Genomic DNA, 26,634 nt, shown 5'->3' on the forward strand with positions numbered 1-26,634 from the left:
ATTGTAGAATTTGAACTATGTTTCAACATAGTAAGTATTTGTATTCGGTCAGCTCTTATGTTGTGTTCTCATATGATGTTGTGCAACAAAAGAGGAAACATTAAAGGACATTTGAATGGTTGGAATCCACTTTCAGCTTTAATTTTTATCTTGTAATCATTTGTAACTTCAGCTGACAAATGAATATAATGAAGTAAATCATAGAATTATCATTAATACCACCTTGTAAAATTAGTGTATTCATATCAACATGGGCTAAAAATATAAAAAATAAAACAACTCATGATCAGAATGGTTCATTTCAGAATAATATATTGATTTTATTTATTGTTGCATTCATGTACATAATGTTTCAGCTGGTAAAGGTGGGCTTTACTACTGGCTTTATCCAAACTCATCAGATTTCATTCATTTATATTTTGAATCTATTATGAAGTTTACTAGTAACGAATGTCAAACAAATGTGTTGTAGTAGAAATATAAAAGAGCAAAGAGGAGATTTTCAACTAAGTCACAAGTACTTCAAATTTGTACTATTATCATTAGTTACATTCCACATCGAAAAACATGCTATAAACAAAATTGCAGCAGACAGGCACAGACAAAGACAAAATAAAACAACACAAATTATCCTGATAATGCTAATTAAAAAAAGTTTATTTTTTAGCTCATGACAGATTCACACAACCAACAAAGTGTCCGAAATAACAATGACACCTGCAACTTTTCATACTTCACTGTAAACTCATGGGATAGACCTACACAACAGTAACATGAACATGAATAATGTCTTTATGTAGTTGTTGGCCATCCCCCCCAAAACGTTTAAACAAACAGCCACATCTTTACATTATGCAAACGTTTTTTGTTTACTGGTTTATGCTTTCATGACATGTAAGAAATAGGAAATGATAAGACGATTAAAAAAACATGTCAAACCTACCAGTAGAAATCATTTACAAAATTCATTCTTTGATTTTTCTGATGTGTCTTCGTTACAATTTGACATTAAGTATGTAGTATAGGTACATTTACAGTATAATAAAACGCCATATCTCTGACCTGTGATAGTAACACTGATATACTTCATTTTTCAAACCATTCATTTTTCTAGTCTAAGCAGAATCATTTCAGCTGAGTTGTCACTGAAAAACTGTTTATATTGACCAAACTGGCCTTCGTACTGCTGCCGCGGGCACACAACACTAGCAACAGGACATGTAGATTTCATTTGTAAAGCCAAAGAAAATAATAGCTGTTTTGGTCCAGTCACAACAAATTTGAATAAAAGCAGCACCCTCTCGACGTATCGACCGTACAGACATAGTTCGCTCCACAATTTGTTGCTTTTCATCGTCATATTTGGATTATTGCACTTCTCCTTGAGGAAGTGAAACAATGTGCAGTTTGTCTGCTCTAAAACTACAGAAGACAGCCTCAAAGTTCAGCCCGAGTCATTTTTAAATGATGTCGACAACAACAACAACACAGTATCCCAGCAACATCTGTGTCATCAACAAAATTCAATGAATATTGCTTTTAGGTTGTTTGATATGTTCGGTCTTCGGAGAGTATCTTGTGTATCCGTAGTACTACAATGTAGTCCTGTCGTTAAAGTACGCCGCTCTCCGTTGTAACAGTTGAAAATTTAAAAAAAAAAACTCTAAACAAAAGCATCCCCCAGTCGTCACCAGGCGCTCCGCGGAGGAGGGAGGGGGGGGGCGGCGTCGGGGGTCATCTTGAGTTGGCGCTACGACACCCGTTTCCTGCTGGAGCTGGTTCGGCCCAGGCTGGCGGTGCTGGACCGGCGGGAGAGGACGGGCGTGGCAGTGGTGGGGGACGTCTCGTTGGGACAGCCGTGCTGCAGCAAAATATCAATGCAGCCTTTGCTGCCGATTTTTCTGGCCATCTTCATGGCCGTCTGGCCTTGGTTATCTTTCGCTTTCACGTCAATTCCGTACTGGGGGGGAAGAGACAATACAGGATCATTGACGAGCTTATTCATTAATTTATTAAGTAAATACCGATTAAAGGCAGGACAGCAAACCAGACGTGCTGCTGAAAAACATCACAATCAAACACATTTGTGATAAAAGTACACGCTAAGTGAGCGGCGTGAAGGCCTGCAGCTGGTTTACCAGGTCATGGAGACTTTATTGCACTAAACCTCCACGTGCCACACAGTAGTTTTCACCAAAAGGTTCCAGTAACTGTGGGACCAAAGGAACTAAACAAAGCCAACTGTTGAAAATACTGTTTTGGGATGTATCTGAAGCTAAATACGGTTGACGGTTCACTCAGAAAAGAGGAAGTTTCAACACAGACTTCTTTGTATCTGCTTTTGCATGTCTCCCATTTAAAATCTGATACTAAATCGACCTCTACTTCAACCTGTGACTTCCTCTAAAGGTCCTATCGCCCTTAGGGGACCTGCTGCGGTGGAAATACTTTTATTTCCTTCTTTGTGCGTTGAACTTAATAGAAACCTAAAGACTACATTCACAAAGCATTATGTGTATTACGTCAAACTAATATCATGAAAAACGCCGCTCCACTCTCCTCGTCATGTACGAGCAGTGACCTTTGAGGAATCCTAACAGGACGTCAGAGCGAACGCGAACAGGAGAAACCCACCCAAACGAGCAGCTGTGTCATGACCACGTCCCCCAGCTGACAGGCCGCGTGCAGGGCCGAGCGAGGCGGCGAGGTCTCCCCGGTCGGTTGAGCGTTGATCCGTTCCTTGGTGCTGTGGGCCAGAAGCAGCAGCAGCCTGGGCAGGTCTCTCTCGGTCACGGCGGAGAGCAGCCACGCCGGCATGTCGTCACCTGGAAGCTGGGGACCCGGCGGCGGCTGGAGGGGCGGCACGAAGGCCCGTTGCTCGTACTTTGCGCGGATCCACGACTCTCTTTCCTCACTTGGATAGAAGGCACACAGGAGACGCAGTCACGCATAGGACGTACTTCAAGGGAATCCTAGTTATACTGACTAATGTACCTAATCAGAAAAAATGTCTTCCCCTTCTCCTAAAACGGAGAGATAACAGGATTTCTTCTGTCAAACAGACATAAATGTTGATGAATGTTTAGCAACACACTTATTAATGTGTGTGCTCATAATAACAGCTATCAAGCTGTGAATGATTACCCGATCAATAATTAACAGTTATTGCCAGTTATTAATGATCCATATGTACGCTATCATCTATCACGCCAGAGTTTACGAATAGATTCACACACTGCGTGAGAGTGGCCTGAAACGAGCCTGCTGCATTATTCATCTGAACATCTGCGTTGCTGTGAACACCCACCGGGTGGCGGTCGGCGTGGGTTTGGTTCGCCCTTGGGTGCAGCTCTCCCACAGGTTGTTGGCCGTGTGGTTCCCGATGGCCGCCAGGACCTGCGTGAGCTCCCCCGGCCAGTCGTCCAGGTCCAGCGAGCGCACGCGGGACAGGTGGGTCCCCAGGTTGCGATGGATCCCGGAGCACTCGATGCAGATGAGCGCGCCCAGGTTGAGGCTGGCCCAGGTGGGATCTGCAGCACGGAGACAGCGTGGTGACTTCACTATTTCCACACGCACTGGTTGTACTACTCGTTTTGTGTGGTGCTTGTACTCTGCCGTGCTCACTTGGTGCCTCGCAGTCGACGCACAGATGGTTGCCCTTGGCGTTGCGGATGGCCTGCAGCGCTACAGCCTCACTCTGGCTGCTCCTCCGAGCCTGCAACAACAACAACAACAACACACGGACGCACGTGTTCAAACCCGAACCACCACCTATGCGGCAAAGAATGAACGGTAACGCGTGACGATGCGCCGTGTGTATTGATTACGGAGACATGGGTCTCTCCGCCCCGCTTCCCCCCAGCTCCATGTCCCGCATATGAGCCGCCGTCCTGCATCCCTCCAACAGTCGCAGTCAGTGATTAGCAATGTGTCTTTGTGCTCTCCTTTCCAGCCGCCAGAACCAGAACCCTTGTGTTCACAGAAGGGAGCTTCCGACACAGATACATAATTTAGAGCTATTTTGAATCTGACCTACAAAGTCTCTATAATAATAATAATAATGCATATTCATGAGTACATATGCTACCATCAAAGTTAAAACCCAGACAAAATAACATCCTCGACTATTATATTTGCATTTTGTAGGCCTCGTGAAATTCTCACTAATCGGGTTCATCAGGACTGTGTGAGCGCGGTTCTATCGGGTACGGTTCACAGCGCTAGAAGAAGAGCAGGACACGCTTGTGCTCCCGTTGGGAACCTGATTAAAACCAGCGTACCTTGCTTCTGCCGCTCTCACAGGACTGCAGGCTGGCCAGGATCTGGCTCTCTATGGCCGAGACCCAGGAGTCGCGGTCCTCCAGACTCGGAGCCTCAAAGTGCCACGTCTGCCCGGTGAACGACACGATGATGAAGTCTGCGTTCTCCTCGTCTGCGGGTAGAAAGAGGAGCGCAAACAAACATCAGTACGGACGGCGAGTCTGTACAGGGGACGGATAGTTTAACGTGGCGGGATGTTATGGGGATTATGAATCCAAAGAGTCACTTTGGGAAGAAGAAAACACAAACGCAACACAATACAGAACAAACAAATGATTCTATGGAAGGGGAGAACGGGAAAATCTTTGGTGGTGTCACAGTCAAAGTGTAGTGAAGAGGAAAATGAAAAGAACGTAGATCAGAGCACATGCCGATTCAGCTCCATCCACCCTCACTTGTTACCTGTTTTATTAATGTTTCTCAAGCTACCAAAGCTCTTTAATTTCCACATTTTTCGCTTGGCTGCAGAGCAAGAGATGAGCGCAGGGATAAGAGGAGGAAGAGAAACAGAGAAAGTAAAAGTGTTAAGAAAAGACTTCAAAGAAGTATATAGAGAAACGCAAGCACTAATCTGTTGCTGACAGAGGAATGTGTAAATGTAAATTATATATATATATATATATATATGTTGAGTTACCTTCAGCCTGCCCTACGGCTGCATCTCCTTTCTGGTTCATGCTCTTCTTCCTCCTGTTCTTCTTCCTGTCGCTCATCGGAGACGATTGGCCGGGATCTTTTCCAGCGAAAGGACCGGCTGCTCCCTCAAGAGCATCTGCCGTTTGGTGCGAAAAATAGTGAATGACATATTGTGCATCTGTGAGAGCATTGAAAACAATCACAGTGGAGCTCCAGTGGTTTTTCAAACCGGTGGCCGAAAGGCTTTTATTTCCGTGTGCTCGTACCAACACTTTGTGCTTTGGCGGACAATGACGAGGCGCAGCGTTGAAGTCCTCTGTCTCCTCCGTGAGGCAGCAGGACGCCGGACCGGTCATCCACCACAGACAGAGTGGCTGGACACAACTGGGGAACTGAAGGTTTATACACATACACATTTATGTCAAATTTAAAACAAGGGAATCCTGTTTTGTAATGCATATTCACTAAGATAGACAATTTACTTTAACTATAATTTATTACAAAAGTGTATACATTATAATGAATGACAATAAATAAGAATATTTCCTATTAGTTTTGCAATATTATATTATGTATGATACTGCATATTATAACATTATATTAGGTAGTTTAACTTGTAACAACGCATCGTATTTAAAAGATAATTATAAGTAAAAAAGTACATGTACAAAGAAGAAGTACCTGTGCTGGTGCCTTCGGTGGCTGTTGGATCCTTACTCAGCCCGTTGACTCCAGGTGCGGCGCCGGGGGGGACAGGTGAGGGCCCTGCAGGAGCCACGGCTCTCGGAGGACGTTTCCCGGGAACTTTAACTGTCACGCGCAGCAGGTCAATTTCTTTTCCATGGATGTTCTGCGTGTAGTCCTGAAACGGACGATTGTATTTGCATATTGGACATTATTTATCAGAAGTACTGATGAACTAAAATATGCAACTTTTAAAGGAAGTGATACTTCCTCTTACAAATTACAAGTTGAATTCACTTGGCCTGTAATAATACAACATCTTTTATTTGTTGATTATCACAGATGCAAATACAATATTTGCAATTGAATTGCACTGTAAGTGAAAGAAAAAGGTAACATGAAATTAAGTATAATACTTGAATAAATGTACTCTGTCACCTTCCACCACTTTAAAACGAATCTCAAAATGTTAAATCACTCTTAATGCAATCTGGAAAAAATTAAAAATAAATCAATGGTTGGTAAAAGCTTCAAAGCAATTCTTCCAGTGTTGAAAACCATAACTGCAGATATGATCTCCTTCACAGTAAAAACACTGAATGCGTTTTTTTACTGTCTTTTGTTGTTCTCTTACGCTGGAGCTGGAGTGGTAGGACAGCGTTCCATTGTTGGAGAGGGTGACGTATTTCTTCTTCCACTCCTTATTCAGAGAGCTGCCGCTTCTCTTCCACAAGATGCTCTGTCAGAGACAACAAGCCGGGTCACTGCACACGCAACAAACGGCCGTGTGAATCTACCTGAATTTAGAGTCAAGGCGATTTCCTCAAAGGGTGAAACGTTCCGACAACAATAGCTAAAAAGCACAATATTAATAGCACACCCTTGAGAAAGGTTGATACTGATTCTCGTCTTGGGAATCGGTACATCAGCTTTGCTGAATAGTTCATTTTTGTTGCCATGTCAACCAAACCTGTTTGATGGGGACGCCCCGCGCGCCGCTCAGGTCTCCTTTGGGATCACCGGACTTCTTATCCGAGTCCCGGTTCTGAAATAACAAACCGAGAGCAGGGAGGCGTTTTAGACGGGGTGACGGGGGCGAGGAGGGGCAGCGGCGGAGCTGAATGCAGTGAAATGGTGGCGAGAGATGACGGGAGACCAAAAAAGGTGTGAGACCCCCGGCAGTTGGCAACGACTGACCTTGAAGAGGGACGGCCGTCTGGGGATGCCTTTCAGAGAACGGGAGTTGACGCTGCCTCCCCCCTCTGCCTGTGCAACCCGCAGATCTCTGTGAGCGATCACAGGGGTGGAGGGGAGGGAGTAGGCGTAGCCACAACTCGGGCCATTACTGGCCTGAAGGGTGTAGGGATACGGAGGCACGGTGGATGGGGATGGAGGTGGGAGGGGAGGGGGGGAGATGGAGAGAGGGAAAATGACATGAAAAGTGATGAAACGGCTGAGGTAGAGGTGCTACCGATGGAGCTGAGATGGATGTGGAAGGAGTGATGACGGCTTTGAGATTTCAGTTTGATGGATGATGTAAAAAAGATTGTCCTGTGGATCGGCATCGCTATGAAATGCGGCTGAAGCTTTATGTAGTTGGGCAGTAAAAAAAGCAGCAGCATGGCAACAGGAGAACACCTTCATCCGTGTCCTGTTTCCATCGGGTCTTATGTCCCAAATAAGAGAACAATTACAAGCTTCACACCTGAATGTGTTCGCATTCATCGCTCTGATATCTGATATCCTGTCTCGACTTTAGAACTGTTCCCATGTGCGAATCTGTGTGAAATAGTGCTATTAAATATATTTTTGATTTACACAATAAGTATTGTAGTGTCAAATATGAAACATTTGATTATCACTGGAGAAAAGTTATTGAGTCGTCTGCATAATGTCGAAGAAAATAGGCTGATTTCAAAGTATTTTTTATATGGAAAATGATTCAGGACTTATATTATTATATCATTATAATCATATGTAATGATTAGTTGATTTGTGTTTTCTATTAATAATCTCAAACAAACAAATTCAGAAGGTGCATAATATTGAAATGGTCAAATTAAAAGCCGACAGGATGAGGTACCTGTCCGGGGAACGACGCTGATCCCGGTGTGGAGCCTCCAGAGTGACTGGGAGAGTTGGGGAGAGACTTGCAGGCCTGAAGCGCCGCCTGCTTCTTCTGAGCTACAATCTTCTGGGCCGCTGGAAAAACACATGGATGTCAACGCGTTTCACTCGTCGCTACTCGGGTGCGCGTCGCCAACACTGCCGCTTCCGCCGGGTGTTCAGTCGACTCACCCTCTGAAAACACTCGGTCCACGTTGAAGCCGTAAGTCGCGCAGGTCTCGTAGAACAGCGAGTGACGCACGTCGACACACAGCTGTCTGGCCCTCTGGTCCTCGATCACACGAGGGTTGGTGCTACTGATTTTATCTGGAAACGTATCAGTGAATAGAAAACTGTAAGACACGATTACACATTGTAGTCACCTCATGACAGCATTTTTTAATCTTCATATTATTTTAACAACTCCGTGATGGTGCTGACCTTGCGTGCCGACCACGATGACCGGGATGTCCGTGCGGTGTGCACTTAGCTGGCTGTAGAGCTGGTAGAGCTCCTGGAAGCTGCCCTCGTTCTCCAGACTGAAAACCAGAATCACCGCGTCCACCCAGCTGCTGAACTGAAGGAGAAAGAGGATAAGGGAGGACGCGGGTATACGATGGTTTTGCACACCAACTCTCTCTCCGTTGCTCACACACACCTGTGCATCAGGTGGTCCATTTTCCTCCCGGATCAGTAATAAATTACTCTGTCCGTCCACCAACAGTTCCTTTTTATATCTGCCACCTGATGGAGACGATGAAAGACAACGACAGCAGCACGACAGATGATGAAGCCACACACACATCAGACGGCAGCAAATCAAATGTGACAAGCAGGCTTTGGGATAAAAATGTATTTTCTAAGAATTGTTATTTATAAACCGAAACATTTTTATCGGCGTCAAAGGACCCGTGCTAGAGGACGCATTTAGATAATCTACTTAGTATTAGTATTAAATCAGTAAAAACTCCTGCATGGAAAATTACCTCAGATTATTAGTAAACTGCCATCAAGTATCTACACTTGTAAATAAGTAAAATACTTAAAAGCACTTTATTACATGCTTTTAGTGTTTCTTACCCTCAGGCTTCTCCAGAGCAACATAACTGCCGGTGATATATTTGTTCACCAACGCTGACTTGCCGCTTTTTATACTTCCCAGAATGCCCTAAGAGAAGAGGGAAGGAAGTACAACACTGTTCACTCTGTGTCAGTGAGCTCGATGAGTTTTACTTCAAATATAACTCTCGGGCTGAATATAAAACCCATGGTTCCTCCTCTGAGTGTGTTTGTGTTCAGTAGTGGAAGAAGCATTCAGATCCTTTGACTTTAACAAAGGAATAGTTCTTTAAACTGACCACTTCACAACAAAGTATGTTACAGTATAACGAGTGGCCACTTTATTACGTGCAGCAGGTCAGTGAGGCTTCTTCTGTTCCTGTTGACGTGCTTCTTAAATGTTGAAATGAATTCATATGTTTGTTTTTTAAGAATAAAGAAGGTGTTGTACTGGCCGTGTTTTGCCTCACCAGTCTGAGCTCTGGGATGGATCTGCTGAGGGTCCACTCCTGGCTGTTGGCAATATTTACTAGAGAGAGGCAGAGAAGAATCAGTCAGTGAGGCAGAGACGCAGAGAGAGATTCATCATTTTGACGTTGTACAGTGAAACAGCCACGATAAATGCCTTTCTGTGTGTGTGTGTGTGTGTGTGTGTGTGTGTGTGTAAGACCACGGTACGAACACGCGTGGCCTCGTAGGTCTTCTTAATGAGTGTAAACCCTTCAGTCACGTCGGGGGGGATCCGGCCACAGAGTGAAACTAACCCACGTCGCTTACACTGCTCTTTATCCACTTTGCCCCCCACCCCCCCCCCCGCCTACCCCGTGTGCCATAACTGAAGGGCAGCTGTGCGGTGAGTTAATGTGTTCTTTAGTGGATCCTCCACTTCAGCTGTCATTCAAAGACTCACCAATGGATTTTAACGGCGTCTCTCCTCTGAGCTAGACCTGCAAATAACGATTACTTTTTCGATTCTCAAATGAACTCCGACTTTGAATATAAAAAGGTCATACATACATTAACATTTATACAATTCATTTAAAACAATAAATCACAGAGGGAAGCCACGCATCTAGTACCAAATAATAAGTGTAATCTTCACTTGAAAAATGGCTGAAAACATGAATTGATAATCAAAATATTATAGGACCTTGTTTCATTTTTCTGGCAGATGACTATTGGATCAATCGACAAATCATCGGCTCAAAACGGACACATTGTTTTATTACGTCAATGTTGAGTAGTATTTGTTGTATCCCGAACCATATGCATGCACACACACACAAACACGCGTGCACATCTAGCAGTATAGAAGTCAGAAAGGTCGGGCTGCGCACAGCTGTGCCTGCTGGGGAACAGTGAGGTGATGTGACCATCAAAACCAACTGCAGCTTCAAAGGGACGAGAATAAAGAAAAACCCAGAGGAGAGTCTGAAAATGATTCAGCGACTGGAACAAACATTTGCTAGTTTATTAGGTACGTCTAACAAAAACTAACCCTAATGCTGTTGTATCGAAGCCTGTGAAGCTGAAGGCGTTGATTCATTGTGTTAAACACGCTGCATTTGGCGTCGTCCTGTTTATAAATAGGATGGACAAAATAATAGAAACACATGTCTGTGTCAATATAACGCAATACAGTTCAAACAAACTGCAGCCTCCAAAATGACCGGCTGAATGAACACCTTTAGAACTGTTTTTTTTTATACTGGACATTATAATTTCCATGAAGGATTTATAGCAGAACTGTTGTATTTCTTATTCGTTTTTTACCAGGTGTTTTTAATCAACTGGAAAGTATATTACATTAAAGAGTAGTAACTACAGCAATGCTAACAGCTAACAGCAGGATGCTCACAATGGTTTTAACATTCTGATGTTTTGCACGTTTATTGTTCACTGGGTTAGTTTGGCGAGTTAGCATCCCAACATTTGGTAACCAGCATTAAACACAAAGCACAGTTGAGGCTGATGGGAATATAATGGAATGTTTGCATTTAATTGGAAAGTAAGCTAGTGGGAAAAAATGTGAACGGGTTATGAAAGGCCAAATACTGTAGATACAACGCCATTGAGATCTAGCATATGATGTTTAATACTAAACGCCAATCCATCACTTACACGTTGATATAGTTCACTGGATGTGTTTGCAATACAGGAAAATTTGCTTCTAAAGCTAATTGAGAGACTAAATAATCAGAAAACGACAAAAGGGGAACGAGTTAAATCACAGAATGACAACAGAGGAGAACGGGAGGTTTTGGCAGACTGTAGTGGCCGCCACGCTGGGTGTGAATGTGTGATATGTCCTTCAAAGACAGACGACGATTAAACTCCAGCCTACGTCCAGGCCAACGTCACCCAGATGCAGCCGGTGATAATGTGCAAGTACTGCCACACAACCGGAGGCACACAGAGACTTTGCCTGTCTTTGTCTGAGTCAAAGCTCTCTTTATGGCCCGCTGCTGTTGTCAACAGTGATCAGACTGTGTGATGCTTCTGCTGCTTAGACCCACAGATTTAAACAGAAAGCCAATTATCCACACACTCTCCTCCAAACCAATCGTGTGTGATCCCCTCTGCAAACTCCCACATGTCGCCTGTAGCTCACATCCAAAACTGCCAATTTTCTGAATTAAATTCTTTTAGGGGGAAATTTTGTCACAATCCCCAGTCTGTGTGTCAACCTGTGCGCACACACACAGACGCACACAAACCCAACACCTCCTCCACCCTGTTTCATCAGACTCTGCCTCTGTAGCAGCAGCAGTCCTGCCGGTTGCCATGGCAACACTTCCTCCTGCCCCTCTGTATTGTGTGTACGTGTTTGCTGAAATGCATGTGTGTGTGTGTGTGTGTGTGTGTGTGTGTGTGTGTGTGTGTGTGTGTGTGTGTGCAGTCGGCGTGTGCGTGCGACAGTGTGAATACACAATGAGTGAATAAATCCATCAAACACACACACACACACACACGCACACACACACAGTCGGACGCTCTTTCTTTTGGGAAACATGTTTGCGAGAAAGCCGCACTGTTGTACGCTGCGACCGTCGACTCGCTGCACAGAGGGCACAGCGGCAGCGATGGCCATCCTAAATCTTAAAATTCCACATGAGCGCTTCTGACATGATGTTGGAATTTAAATTGAACGCCTGACAGAGACAAAGACGAGAGTGAGCGGGAAGGAGGAAAAAAAAGAAGCCCCATTTAGTGGCAGAACATGCAGTGGGTGGAAAATCAAAAACAGGATTAGCGATGTTTCTGATTGGCTGTGGATGTACGCTTGCCTGTTTGATGTGGATGAATAAATATCGCCTCATGTCTTTCCTCTATATGGAAATAAAGCTGAGGAAGAAAAAAAAAACACACCAGAGCAGCACAATCCATGCGTGATCGTGCCACCAGCTCCTCTCCCCTTTGGCTTCGTTATGAGATTAAAACCCATGCTGGGAACGCTGCTCGACTGTCTATGCCTAGATTACCCCTCCAGCGGTGTGAAATCTGCGCCCACTCTGAGGGGAATTAGATTAAGACTGTCCGAGATGATCTATTGTCAGTTCTCAGATCAAAGAACTCCATCTGTCGTCAATTTGGCTTCGGTGAGACGTTTCTCCGCAGGTGACAGTATTATAGCCTGTAAATGTATTCTGTGTGGGGTTCTTTAATAAAAAGACAAACCCCACCCAGGCCCATCCCAGCTCATTTTAAATGGATGCCTGTGCATGAGGCAGCTGCATGTCTGATAAATGTTTGCAACATGAAGATACCGAGCAGTGAAAGAAGCGGCGAAAGTGATGTTTTGACCTCCTACCTTCCTCTTCGCTGGAGTCTCTCTGTATATAGACAGGTGGCGCTGTGGCGGATGACCCCGCTGACCCCGAGTTGCTCTTTGTGAAAATGCCACTGATGAACTTGAGCATCTTTCTGTCTTTAGTGGAGCCTCGGTTGCCCTGCTGCGCCTGCTGGACCAGGCCCAGGTCTTCCGAGAGGCTGTTCAGGTCACTGTTATCCAGCGTGCGGCTTTTACCTTTGCGGCCGGGTTTGTTGGCCAGGGTCGCAGGTGCGGGTAGGGAGGCCGAACCTGCCTTCAGTCTGTCCTTCCTGGGCATGTCTCTCATCACCGCAGCCACGCCACCGCCAATCTCCAGAGGCATTCCGGCCTGAGCTTCATCCCGCAGGTCCCTCCAGCCGTCGGGCCTGCTCGCCTCGGCCCATGAGGCCCTGCAGGGGCCCGGGGAGCGCGTCGGCATGCGGGAGTCCTTCCGGTCCAGGCTCTGGGCTGAGGTGGGGCTGCGCTCTCTGCCGTCCCTGGAGTCGCGTCCGCGGGTCGCCACATTGCTGTGAGACTTCAGCAGACTCACGGGACGCTGTCCCACCGGACGGATGGGGAGGCTGGTCCTGGTTGGGGTGCGGCTGGGCTCGACCACCTCCGTTGGAGGCGTGGTGGTCAGTAGTGGTGACCTGCATTGCTTTGCCTCTGGGGTGGAGGGCGCCCTCTCCACCTGTGGTAGGTCAACATCTGGTGACTTTGTCTTCTGAACCGCCGCCCTCTCGGCAGGTGTGGGGATTGAGAGGTTGCACGGTGGCTTTTCACTCCCTTTGATCGGGACATCAACGGTACAAGGCAGTTCATCCGTCAAAGGGATGAGGGCTTTTCTCCCGCCATCTTTGAGCTCATCAGGTGACTTGCTCCCTTTCACAGTCGCAGCAACCTCAGCTCCTTGTGGTTGTCCTGCTCCGTTCTCATCCCAAGCAGGAGCTTCACCTTCAGCCTCCCCTTTGACCCCGGCCTCTCCTCCTGCCCGTCCTCCAGGCCCGGCCTCCACCTCCTTCCCCTGGGTGCTGTTCTTGGCCTCCCCTCCATTCTCCTCCACAGCCTCTACTTTGACCAGGGTGAGGGAGATGAGGTAGGTGGTGCGTTGCTGCAGGGCGCCGCCTCCGCTCATGTGGTCAGGCTTCAGCGGACACACAGTAGATGAATGAAACCACGAAGGACCGACAGTTTGGGATGCGAGAGACTCTGACAGCACGACGGAAACTTACATGACGAGTTGATGAGTTTCTCCTTGGAAGATACAGCGGCACAGCGGCTGTCGGTTTTATCCATCCCCCAAATCCCTATTTCTTTGTTTGGGGTACTAATTTCTGTCACGGAATCCTTCTTTAATCGTAACTCTCATTCCTCGGGAATATAGGAATCCACTCTTCCTGACAGTGCAGTCCAAGCAGCTCTTTTGTTCCTAGAAAACACCCAATTAAAATCTATCCACTGCATATGAATGCAGCCAGTCTCCACTATGGCGCCTAATTCCTGATAGTAATTATTTACTTGACCTTAATTCTATGTGCAGCACCCCCATCTGATACGTTGCTCAGTCCATCCTTCACTCAGAGCAAAATAAAAAAACAGGATTCAATTCAGAATAACAGCTGCCCCGCATCATACGTCACCAAGAATGCGATCAACAGCAGCTGTAAGGTGAAAAGGTATAACGTCTGTAAAAACGGATCGGTGTCACCCTAAAGCGGCGTGTCACAGCACACCCGGGGGGGAGGGGGCTGCGTGCAGTCCGGTCCGGTTGGCGGGCTCTCACTGCAGGCCACGCATGTGGGTTGACGGACGCGTCCATTCAGGGAGCGCAGCGGCAAGACGGCGACGCGCGGGAAGCACAGTGACGAGGAGCGACGGGGAGCAGCAGGAGAAGCCGACAGAAGCCCCGGGCGGATACCTGCAGATGCATGGCCGAGCCAGGGCGCGTCCGGCCATCTACGCCCCTGTCGCTGTCTCTCGCCGGGCGGCCCGTGTCCTCTGAGCGCATTAGGCGGCGAGCGGGACGCAACGCAGGATGCGCTGAGGCGAGTCACTGCCAAAAACGCACCGTCCCCCACCCCCCCCCACACAACTCCCTCCTTCCCTCTCCTCTCCTCCCCACCCCCCGCGATGGAGACGCCGTCGCACAGGTTCAACGAGTCGAATCGCACACACGCGCGCGCACACACACACGTGCACCCAGTTCACACTCTGCGTTTCTCTCTCCGGCTCCCACCAACACAGTGACAGGGATCTCCAGTGTCCCTGCCTCCACATGCCCCTCCTTGTTCCAATAGGCAATCCATGCAAAGCAGAAGGATCCTGCTTCCCCTCTTTCCCTTTCACTCCTTTATCCCCCCCCCTCTCTCTCTCTCTCTCTCTCTCTCTGTGCAGAGTCCCTGCTCTTTATTGCTCATCCACCCCATCCCCTCCCCTCCATCTTTCTCCCAGGCATGCCGGAGAGGAGGCGGCAGGGGGAGGGGAGGGGAGGGGGGGGTTTAAGGCAACGGGTAACTGCTGGTGGTGAGGCAGTGCACACGCAAGCTGGAGCTGCTAAATGGGGGGGAGACCGCCGGAGAAAGGATCAGCGGCGGGGAGAGCAGGCAGGATTAGTCAGGGATGACAACAAACAAACAGAAGGGTGATGCGGGTTTGTGGAGGGAAAAAAAACAGGGGCAGGGTTTGTTTTTAGAGTGTCTGCTCCCTGTCTCATTTATACAGCTGTCAGAATAGTTTTATCAAGAGCATCCATCTGTCTTCAGCTGTCTTTTTGTGTGTGTGTGTGTGTGTGTGTGTGTGTGTGTGTGTGTGTGTGTGTGTGTGTGCGGCTCCGTGTGGCTCCTCCTCGGTAGGAGGCTCGGCTTGTTTGTTGCTAAGGTGTTACAATCTTCCTCTCTGGTGGCACAATCATCTCTGTGTCCTTCCTCCTCCTCCTCCTCCTCCTCCTCCTCCTCCTCCTCCTCCTCCTCCTCCGGTGGTACACTCTGTATCACAATCCCTCCCATGATCTCTGTATCAAAATGGTGTGTCTGTGTGCTTGAGTGTTTCATTGCGTGGACCAAGTGGGGGGAAGAGATTTCCTGTGAGGTTATTGATCCGTCTATTCTATTGCCGGCTATGTGTTCATTAGCAGAAGTGGGTACACTCTGGGCTCACAGCATGAACCACAGCATATTGGACATCAGTGGTTGACCATACGCAAAAACAACATCATATTTTACATGAACCCTTTTATTCGGGAAAAAATTCTAGAAGCCAAGTTGACCAAATGTCACTTTTAGTCCGACCAACATGAAGAACACAAATAGAGACAATTTCTGAAAAGCAGCGAATCCTCACCTTTGAGAAGCTACAATTAAGTATTTTTTCAATTGATTGATTAAGCCATTATTAGAAAAGTTGAAATCAAATCAACTTCATCATGAAGAAACATAAATTAGAATCCAGGAAGATAAAATAAAGATAAACTGCTGCAATAATGATGCGTGCTTCAGACAGAAAGACTGCAGCAAACACGATTACGCACCTCCATCACTTACGGTAATCTAGTGTAATTTCACGTGCATTACTCTCTGATTACAAAAACAAATCCTTGAAGTGAAATCAGATGATGCCTTTCCCAGTGCACCAGCCTCAGCCTCCCACCATCATCCAGTAATACACGATCTGACTGTCCACCTGCTCGGCCCACTCTCCCCCCTCGCCTTCACCCGTCAGGGAGGGAGAGGGCAGTAACTACTCGCTCTGAATACAAAAGACCTCCGACTACCAGGCGCCCTCGGCTCAAGGGGAAAAACACACAACCTGGGAGCGGAACGCAGCCTCCAACCGAGAACGAGATTGATGAATAAAAACCCCATAGCTGCTTTTAAAATAAAAAATACAATGTGAAAATGTATGTCAAGGGAGAACGGTGAGAACACGCATGCAGCCTGCGGGTGCTGCATGGCGAATCTACTCAATATTTCCAGAAATGTACACATGAGCTGTTGTCTTTAGACAGGCACTTTTTTTTAAACAATCTATCTGAAGAGACCTGCGTGCATGCGAACAAAGAACAGGCGTAAATTAACACCTATGGGCGGGTGCTGTCAAATGGGCAGTGGTCCTGCTGTTTTTTTTTTTTATTCCTTCCTGCTCTGCATGCCATGCTGCAGTGAACACACACCGCTCAGACTCACTTTTAAATGCTCCACCTGACCCTTTTTCTCCATTTCGTTCTTTCCAGCATTTGCCCGGGACACACTCGCTTATTAAGTCCAAAACGGGGAGGGGGCTGTCTGTCTTTTTAGCATCAGTGAAGTCTACACTCACAGATCCAGGCCCCGCTGAGGATACGCTGGCTTTCATCCTCCACCCAGCAGCCTCATTATACTACCCTCAAAAATATATTTGTCGAATGTTGAACACGAAGGGGATGTGCTTCGCAGAGTGTGTCAAAATCTGTCAATCCCCGGAAAAAAACAAAAAACCTCAAAGAACACCAAGATCCATCGGGGGGGGCTGATGCCCTACGATTCACACGGAGACAGTCGACTGATGAATTAACAGATTATATCAAAAGGTAAGCTGATTATTTCATAAGGTCATTCCACCCAGTCTGGCCACACTGGTGTAGTTCTCATGAGTATTTCCCTGTCTGCTTCATACTTACATGTTGTACTTTTAATACTACAATATGTATCTGTGATTTTTTTCCCTTAATACATAAAATGCATTACAGTGACTTAAAGGGCCCTCGTAGCCACACTGATGTGTCGGATTAGACCGGCTCAGGTTTGAGTTGTGCAATGTATGTATGCAGTGGAAGGTTCAGCATTTAATGTAATAAAGGAGTAAAGTGATGGATTTGGATTTAACAAACATTTGTTTAAATGAAAATATTTGAGATGGCCACTTTAGAATAAAAGTATCAATATCAAACTATGACAATCTTCCACTGAGAGTGAAAATCTTGTATTTATAAATGTTTGAGTAATGGTACAAAAGCATTAACAGTTTATGTGCCAGTATCACTGGTTTAATTTTAAAAAATCTGTTGTATCTCAGTTATATTGTGTTTTCAATGTAAGATCTAAATCTGAAAAGTAACTCCAAATATTAGATTTGAAATCAAACAGTAGAGCAGCTCGATGCTCCACACAAACAGGATATTACCGATACTCTCGACCTTTTGTTGGAACCAGTCGGTACTACAAACAAAGTACTTTTACTTTTGATATAGTTACCATATAGCTGATAATACTTTTTTTGTTTTGAATGCATGACTTTTACTCTTAACAGAGTACAGTCTTACACTCTAAGATATCTGCATACTTCCTCCACGACGTGTCTTACATGTCTTAAAGAAAAACCTTCGGCGAGTTGGACGACAGTAAAACAATCGTGTCACACTACCAAGAAACGGTGGGAAGTAGAGTTATGAGGAAATGATGTAAAACCGATCGGCTTCACGTCTAAAAGGCCCCGCTCGTCTGAAAGGAAGTGGCTTTGCTGGCGGCTTGCTCACAGGCAGACAGGAAGTAGGCCGCAAAGCAGGTCTCATCCTGCTGCCATGGCGATAGCGGCTGAAGGATCTCGCCATTGATTGGCCGTGTCCGGCAGCTGACTGATGGATAAAAGCCTCCATGTATCAGACGCCGAGAGGTGAACCTCTGCCCTCAGAGTAAAACGAGAATAAAAGGAGCATTGACGTCTTGTAAATGGACACCCCCCGTCCGACACAGGAAGCCGAGAGAAAGATACCAGTCCTCTATCATGTCCCCCCCTCACCCCATCACTAATTTTGTTGACAGGAAGGACCAAACTCACAGTGAATGAAAGTCGGCTCCATCTATTTCCTGTTCATCATCTCAAGAAATGTAGCGAGCACCTTGAGAGTCATGCATTCACCGAATTCTGACAATCTGGCGATCAGAACGTCAGCATAACACGTCGCTTTACTCCCCAAATTAAAACAAAGAAGGAAAAAGGAGCTCACCTTGAATGCTGTGGAGGTAAACTTTAAGTCCTGCGCGCAGCTGTTGATCCGTGACTCTTTCAAACTGCTTGGATAGTCTGTTGAGTGCATTTTGGAGGGACACATACCTCTTGATCTCTGCTTTTATTGCGCAGGAGTTTGCTGATTTGCTGCTGCTGTTCATCCTGACACATGGATCTCTCTGTTAACTGAAGCTAAGGTGCCTCGCTTCAGCCCATTTAAACTCCTTGCTTGTTGGTTCAACAAGACGAACAGACACTCTGAGACACAGAAGCAGCAGTAGAAGAAGAAGCGGCGGGCCGCTTGCTCCGGGTTCCTCTCTCTCTCGCCCTCCACACCACAAACGCCAGCTCACGACAACGTGTGTCTCAGTTTCCTCTGCGAGTTCAAACTGAACTGAATTCACTTCCTTATTTCAAACCATATTCTCACAACACCAACGTTCCACCAAAGCGCTGCGGCGGCCACACGATGGAAATGTCACCCTTTGTTTCACATAAAGTGCCGTGTTACAACAAGTTAAGAATACACCGTATGACAATACGTTTATGAAATGTTCCTGTATGCAATTCCGATAACAATCAGTCTCTCACTCAGTGTTAGTAGTGAAATTCGAGGCGTTGCAGCAACAGGATGTTACAAATCAGCTTTCTTTCGGGGAGTGCTGTAATTGGTAAAAACCTTTCGTGTGTGTAAATAAATTGCCGCTAAAGTTATAGCATGTCGCTGTGTCTTATCATGCTTGTTGGGTAATCCTCGTGCCGCCACCACAGAGAGTCTGCAGAACAAACTCACTGTGCTCAGACTGAGAAACCTGTTTTCCAGCCATTATACAATTTCCAATGTTTAAATGTTACTTTTGTTTTCACTGTTTTGTAGACACGTCTTTACTTGCAGAGTGCAAATCACAACCTGTTCATCAATCCAGACACATGATGTGGATGTAAGTCTGCTCAATTAAGTAGAAAAGCAAAATAGTAAAGACAAATAAACAGATATAAAATGAAAATCATTTTAGCTAAATTAAACTACATAAAGAACAATCTTCATTCATATAAATGTTAAGCCACCCAACAATTACATTTTCAACTTGAGTTGACTGTTTCGCTTTCAAAAGGATTTGACTGAGTCGTCCAACTCTCAAAAGTGGGTTTTTCTTATCATTGAACCGAAACCGTGCATGATGTGTGTGCATTTGACTCCAGAGTGCAGTTTCCCCGGGGAAAGTCTCCTTCAGTCCATTTTAAATGTCAGTGCACATGTACACACATGTACGCGCAGGATTTTGTGACTAGTTGGAAACCCAATCATGGTCCAATATGCAACTTACATAAGGGCACACTGAAAACTTGAACCCACTCTGCAGCAGGTTAAAGCATTATTTAAAAAACAAACAAATTTGCATATCACACTGTCTAGATTTCCCTGTTAGCTTACATTCACACTAATTTTCCTGGTTAAGTTTTGTAAACATAGGAATCGGAAATACATTTATAATTCTGTTCTGAATTTATCGTTTTTTTTAAATAAATAATTTAGTCATGAAAGGAACAGTGTATTGATTAAAGTATCTTATTGTGGTAATAAAATCCCAAAGACTAGGGTGGGGGATCGAGGGGGTTGTTATTGCTTGCAATCTGCAGCCGCACCACCATCTGTCACTAAATATCTCTCTGTTACATTGAGCAAGGGAACATTAGCTGGCATCATGGAAATTAACCTCCTTCTAGCTGTTACACCCACGTGTTTTACTTTACACAAAAGTGATGCTTATGAATACAAAAGTAGTTTCTCTCAATTGGATATTTTTTCAATGATATAGTCATTCATTCATTGACTACACGTGTGCAGCAAACGTCATTCTGTATCTTGTTCCATGCGGATGGCTACTGATATATATATATATATATATTCCACATAAACTAACGTTATCTAATAACGGCAAACGTCGATCGTTTAGAATTTCCGCTGACGCCACTTTCTCTTTGTGCGACTCTGGTTCCGCCTAAAAACGATGACGTGTGTTGACACGCTGACGTCACACGCGGTGCGGATGTCATCAGATACGCCCTCTCCATTGACCAAAAACATTTGTGTCCAGACGTTAGCGCTCCGGAGAGCCCGACGAGCCGGTTTCTTCTACGAAGTCTTGTTCGTTAGTCGATTGAGCTTTTTCGAATATGGTCTGTGGCGGGTTCACCTGTTCCAAAAATGCGCTTTGTTCCCTGAATGTGGTTTACATGGTGAGTGTACAAAATGGGTCATGATGCTAACTCTTAGCTAGCGAACCTAGCTTGTGATCGAACTAGCCACCGATGCTAGCTGCGGCACATAAAGAGGACTGATTTTGCCTTTTGTTTCACATTTTTCTACCTTTCAGACGATTGCTGGTATGGACTCATTTCTGTTTATTACATATTTAGAAGTAGACCTTTTTTAATGTGTGTACGCTTACTAGACAGAGAGGTAGCGCTGGATATCCGAGCTAACCGTAGTTAGCTTGTTAGCTACCGCCGTTGTGTGCATGGTGCTAACGTTAGCGAGGAGGCCAGCTGACCCCGAATGAGAAACTGACATGACAGTTACGATGAATGGTTTATCTCGCACGTCTTCTCCGCTTGTCCAGTCGCTCCAGCCTGTTACAACAGTGTCCATCTGTTTGTGTGTCGGTCATGTGGGTGGTCCAAGTGAACATGTTGTCCTCGTCTTAGGTAACGTGAACATAACGTAATCTGTCTCCCGTCAACTGACGGTCCTCTGCCCTGCATTGAGTTTACCCGTTTCTGGCCTTTCAACGCTGTGATCAGGGTTTTAGGGCAGATTGGTCCGTGTGGTGCATTTCGAGGCTGTGGTTCGTTGTGTGGTATCTGGTTATATGACCATCTAACTTCCCTCGTTTATACACAACGTTATGTGAAAACGGAAGAGAACATATTTTATAACATAGACTCTAAATGTACCCGAGTCTACATAACAAGACGTAGCATATGCTTCTGTCAGAAACTACCTGGCTATCGTAGTGTGCTGTATTTACCCTGAGAAAGTAGTTGTTTTTGCAAGTGTTGATGTCTGTCAGTGAGCCGCTACATCTCCACCCTACTGTCTGAAATGATGAAATTTCAATTGTTTTATTGCAATTAGTAATGTTTGTTGCAGGGCTCGTGTTTTGGTATGCTTTAATTTAGGGTTATTTTTTTCTTTATTTGCTTAGGCTTGCGTTCTTTGGATTGTTTGAAGTCTACCACGTGCACTTTGTGACACCCATGAGTAGCTTTGCATTGTTTGCCTACAGTTGTGACACACTTGAGCCTCACTGCTGAAATGAACCCTTGAGACACGGCCCACCCACTCCGATAAAACTTTGGAACACACATGCCACTAATCAAGTTGACCGCTGAGTCACGCCATCTGTCACGGGTGTGATGCTGCAGTCGCTGTGTGGATCAGGGCAGGGAAAGAAGACCTTTTTAAAGGCCTCAAGGACACATGGTACCGTCGTGAAAAGATCTTCTAGTTCGTGACAAATAGAACATTTTAAAATGTTTTATCAGTTTCCCGTAAAAAAGACAATAGTGTAACAGAATTTAAGCACCACTGCCCCAAGAAATACAACTATTAGCTATATTTTTTTATTCTATTTTTTTTAAACAGTTTGCCTGGAGGCCAGTAGTCTAATTGTGAAGAAATGTTAAGAATAAACCCCAACTACGTCCGCCTGAGTCGTTCAGTGTGTTTTTACTTATTTGGCGAGCACGCCAACGTCAATGAAAGATCCTTGTTTTTGTTTAAATAACTGGTGTGTTTGTTAATCAATACTAGTAGCATGACCACGTGATAAGCTCAGTCCCATCCGATGCACAGTGCCTCAGCTGACCGGTCGACTTCCTTCCTTCCCTGTTCTCCCTTCAGCTGGTCGGGCTGCTGCTAATCGGAGTAGCAGCATGGGGGAAGGGGTTCGGCTTGGTGTCCAGCATCCACATCATCGGCGGCGTCATCGCGGTGGGCGTCTTCCTGCTGCTCATCGCTATTGTTGGACTCATCGGAGCGATTCACCACCACCAAGTCATGCTCTTCTTTGTATCCTTTCCTCTCGTGGACATTGATGCTCGGCTGATTATCGACTCAATTGCAGCAAATGATTGAATGTGTGATTTGAAAATGTGGTTGCTGTGTTTCTATTCCATTGTTTTATCCCCTGTGGTTTCTTTGACCCCTTGCTCCAAGTACATGGTCATTCTTTTTATCGTTTTTCTGTTCCAATTTGGAGTTTCTTGTTCCTGCTTGGCAATGAACCGCGGACAGCAGGTGAAAAACATTTTTTTTTTTTGCAGTTTCAATATCTCTTAAGCTGCACTTAATACCAAATCATGTTTATATTGGCGTGAATACATTTTTTCCAGTTTTTCTTTTGCATTGAATTTGCGTTTTATTTGTCTCGTTTGCTTCTCCAGGAGGCCCTTCTGAACTCCGCTTGGAGCATGTTGGAAAACAAGACCAAGACGGATCTGGAGAGCCAGCTGAACTGCTGTGGGCTGCTTAACGGGACCACCAACCAGGCGCAGTTTAATCAGGACTTGCAGAACTGTCCGGCTGTGCGTCTTACATTTCCCAATGTCTCATTAGAAAACCTGCTTTACAATCACAGTCCTGGGTTGCTGGATAATAATACTGTATTTGTTTTACTTCTTCTTTCACATTGTGTATGGTGTTCTTTAACAACTGACACTTATTGCATTTTTACAGTATATCTCCATTTAATATATCTGTTGTTACACAACAGGCCCCGCTGAACAGAAGTCACAGAAGCATTTTCCCATAAACAGCACAAGTTAGAAGTTGGACTTTTTTTATAGATCACTGAATAGATTTTGGTAGCTGATTCTGGTTTAGTCAACAAGAAATTGACTCACTGCTGAAGACTGAAGGCCTTTTTGTTCTTTCTTTTTCGTGTCTTTCCCTCCAGTTATGCAAAACCAACACCGCATGTTACACCTGCGGGGATATGATGCTGACTCATGCAACTGAGGCTCTGAAGATCCTCGGGGGCGTCGGCCTCTTCTTCAGCTTCACGGAGGTGAGTGTCTGGTCTCCGACCCGAGATCTACTAACCGCCCACTCGTTTGATCGGCCTAATGAGCCGTCAGAGGACACAAGAAAGACCCTGCATTGAATTAAACTTTGCATGCTAACTTGACTTATTTTGGAAGGGAAAAATATCCATCAAGTTCAAACTGGGGTTTTATTTCTCTTAAGTAAATAATGCAGTGATCACAAGGATGGCAGTTTGGTTTATTCTTAAGGACCCGTCCCAACAGAGTTAAAAAAAAAAAAAAATCCAAAGCAAATTCATTTTAATTGAATTGAGGCTTGAGAAACTAAGACGACCTGTCCACAAATGTTTGACAGAGCTCCAGAAGACCTGGATGGAAGAAGTGTGACTTGTTGGTATTCAGCCTTGATTTGAGTACACGATCTCCTGCAGATTTACAACTAATGTACCAAAGCACTTTTCAGAGCAGAGAGAGCTTCAAAGAGATTCAAAAATCAAGGAAGCTATGGTCACGATTAACAGCATTTTACCATCTGCTCTAAGGGAATCTATTGCAGAGGGAGAGTTGGATAGATTTTGTACCAGAGTTGACGTTGGAATAAACTGACTGAATGGAATGATATGCAATCCTGAGAGCACAACGCCGGAAGGGAGCAAACGGCTGAGTGCAGATTACGTAGGAGCAAGCTATCGTTCTTGAGAAGCACTCTCACGTTTCCCTGCTTGGCAGCGCGTTAGCTGGCCTGGCTGGTTAGCGAGTCGTCACTTTGTCACAACGCATCGCGTATCTGGTCGCGATGGGCCGATTTATTTCGAAGTGCTTTGCCCTCGCGTTCATTTTTGTGCCTGTCGTGTTCTCTACAGATCCTGGGAGTGTGGCTCGCTGTGCGCTACAGGAACCAGAAGGATCCTCGAGCGAACCCGAGTGCTTTCCTATAGGCCGCCCCCCCCGTACGCAGCACCACAGATGCAGTCTCAGGCACACTGGCTCACCTAGTATCATGCACATCTAGAGGCGGACACGCCTGCATACAACACGGTACCACACCATCTACAACGACACACAGAGTGGAGGAGCGGGCGCAGCACCGGACAAACACTGAAAATGAATAAAAACGACACACACTTTCAACCGAGACCGAGAAACTACAACAACCTGTCCAGAGATGTTGCCAGAGCTCCATCCGGAAGACCTGGATACTTGTGTATGAAAGGATAACTTGTAATGCCAAGAAGTGTCACTTGTTGGTATCGCGACACAGCCTTGATTTGAGTACCAGATCTCCTGCTAGTTTTCAACCATCTACCACCTACCGAGGGATGAGACCTCTTTGCATGTGTCCTAGTCCTGCACACACTTTGATCATTTCAATTCCACACACCCACAAGGTGACTGAGCAGTGTCTAACAAATTGACTCGTATGCACCTTTTCTTTCCACTTGTCTCCAATGTAGTGACCGACATAATGACAAACATATTCCTCTGGTCAATGCTATTGGTGATGTGTAGAATACATTTTATATATATATATATATATATATATATATATATATATAAAATAATCTCTAACGTGTCCAGTGTGATGAGTTTGTGCTCAAAGTCAGCCGAGGAGCCACAAGAAGCAAGTACTGGACATGTGTTGTAATGTAGTTTCTGAAACGTATGTATGTGTTTTTGTTTTTTCACACGTCACAAATGCCCGGATGTAACAGGATTACGAAGCGAGATCAGATGTTGGGTAATGTGGTTGCTAGTCCTTCCAGTTGAGAAAAAAAAAGTATGAACTGTAACTGAGCCAACTAACTTTTAAGTCTGCGATATTAGGATGCCAATGCACTGCAGCCTGGATGTTGTACATAGTCTTTTAGAATCTCTGGATGGGTTTGCCGTGTAGTCGTCCCTCTAGTCAGGAGGTCTGCCTTCGTAGTCTGAAGACAAACACCCACCCTCCCTGTATTAAATGTTCCTTTGTGTTGCACAGTGATGTCACTTACTATAGATTAGGGTAGTGGAGAGAGTATCGGGTACGGATCTTTTCTTTCTGTGTAACTGGAAGGGATCATAACAAATAAATACAATTAAGTGCTGTTTTGTTTTTAGATATTTGGTTAATTTTAGCCCCAACCCCTCATTGCAAACCCAATTCTGTTTTTAATTGTGTTGTGAAAATGTGGTCTTGGTTGCAGTTATTTTTCTTTAATGTTTTAAAAGATTTTTTTTTTGTGGAATGATTTTTATTCTCAGTGGCCATCTGCTCTTTTTGTTCAACAGTGTTAAATGCTTTGTAAAAAATGTGTCAAATATTTAACTTTTAAATTATGTTTGCGGATGCTCATTACGCTCAATTTATGTTATAGTATTAATATGATTTTGCTGCCTAACTCGATGGTTGACATATCCTGTTGATAAAACCTGCTCATGATTTCTCTCTTAAGATGTTTCCTTTTTTTGAATTGCTTTTATCTTAACGGACTAACAAACTGTAACTACATGTCTTACTTGAACCTGTTGACTTGGCTGATATGAATTTCCTGCTGCTGATTTGGAGTCATCGCTGGTGTAATAAACACATTTTGACGAATCTTAAGCATTGTTATGCCATATATTAAACCTCACTTTGAATTTGTGTGTACTTGTTATTCAAATGTATCTTCAATTTTTGAGACTTAATTTTCCAAATAATAAAACCTCAAATTGCAAACCGTTTCACTTGAGTAATAGTTTAGTTTACATCTCATTGTGTCTTTCAAGAAAAGTGTTATCAAAAGATTGTTAATACTTTATGATCATATCTCAAGCTTCCAGCACAAAGAACTCAAAAGTAGTTTTTTTCTTCCTGTGCTGATGTGAGGGATTTTGAGCTATACAAAATAAAATGAATTTTATTTATATATATATTTTTTTCCTACAATTTAGGTGTATTTTTTGCAACTGTTTTTTCGTTTTGAATACATGTCTGTTTCTTGCTGTGTTGGTTATTTTACTGA

The 26,634-nt window shown here is 44.9% G+C and overlaps 2 protein-coding genes across 8 annotated transcripts; one reads left to right on the forward strand and one right to left on the reverse strand.

Moving 5' to 3' along the window:
- Positions 1-295: 295 nt before the first annotated feature.
- Positions 296-19,061, reverse strand: agap2 (ArfGAP with GTPase domain, ankyrin repeat and PH domain 2). Of its 7 annotated transcripts, XM_040192305.2 has the most exons (20): positions 13,849-14,706; positions 12,617-13,760; positions 9,276-9,334; positions 8,827-8,914; positions 8,405-8,490; positions 8,188-8,323; positions 7,939-8,073; positions 7,724-7,842; positions 6,838-6,990; positions 6,611-6,685; positions 6,275-6,379; positions 5,638-5,818; positions 5,223-5,348; positions 4,958-5,092; positions 4,723-4,782; positions 4,281-4,432; positions 3,625-3,715; positions 3,308-3,530; positions 2,635-2,914; positions 296-1,960 (listed from the first exon to the last, which is right to left on the reverse strand). In XM_040192305.2, the coding sequence occupies exons 2-20, from the start codon at positions 13,749-13,751 to the stop codon at positions 1,751-1,753; spliced, it is 3,549 nt and encodes a 1,182-aa protein (XP_040048239.2). In that variant the 5' UTR covers positions 13,752-13,760; positions 13,849-14,706; the 3' UTR covers positions 296-1,750. The 7 variants fall into 7 exon arrangements, with proteins under 7 accessions (XP_040048239.2, XP_040048243.1, XP_077944914.1 ...); XM_040192309.2 differs by lacking the exons at positions 12,617-13,760; positions 13,849-14,706 and adding an exon at positions 18,597-18,994; XM_078088788.1 differs by having other exon boundaries at positions 12,617-13,884.
- A 1,469-nt stretch (positions 19,062-20,530) lies between these two features.
- tspan31 (tetraspanin 31) lies at positions 20,531-26,348 on the forward strand. The gene is made up of 6 exons (XM_040193652.2): positions 20,531-20,839; positions 22,506-22,673; positions 22,821-22,901; positions 23,048-23,188; positions 23,560-23,670; positions 24,511-26,348. Exons 1-6 carry the CDS (start codon positions 20,777-20,779, stop codon positions 24,583-24,585), a joined length of 639 nt encoding a protein of 212 aa, XP_040049586.1. The 5' UTR covers positions 20,531-20,776; the 3' UTR covers positions 24,586-26,348.
- Positions 26,349-26,634: the final 286 nt, after the last annotated feature.

Source organism: Gasterosteus aculeatus, chromosome 2, assembly GCF_964276395.1.
Source record: "Gasterosteus aculeatus chromosome 2, fGasAcu3.hap1.1, whole genome shotgun sequence".
Lineage (NCBI taxonomy): Eukaryota > Metazoa > Chordata > Actinopteri > Perciformes > Gasterosteidae > Gasterosteus > Gasterosteus aculeatus.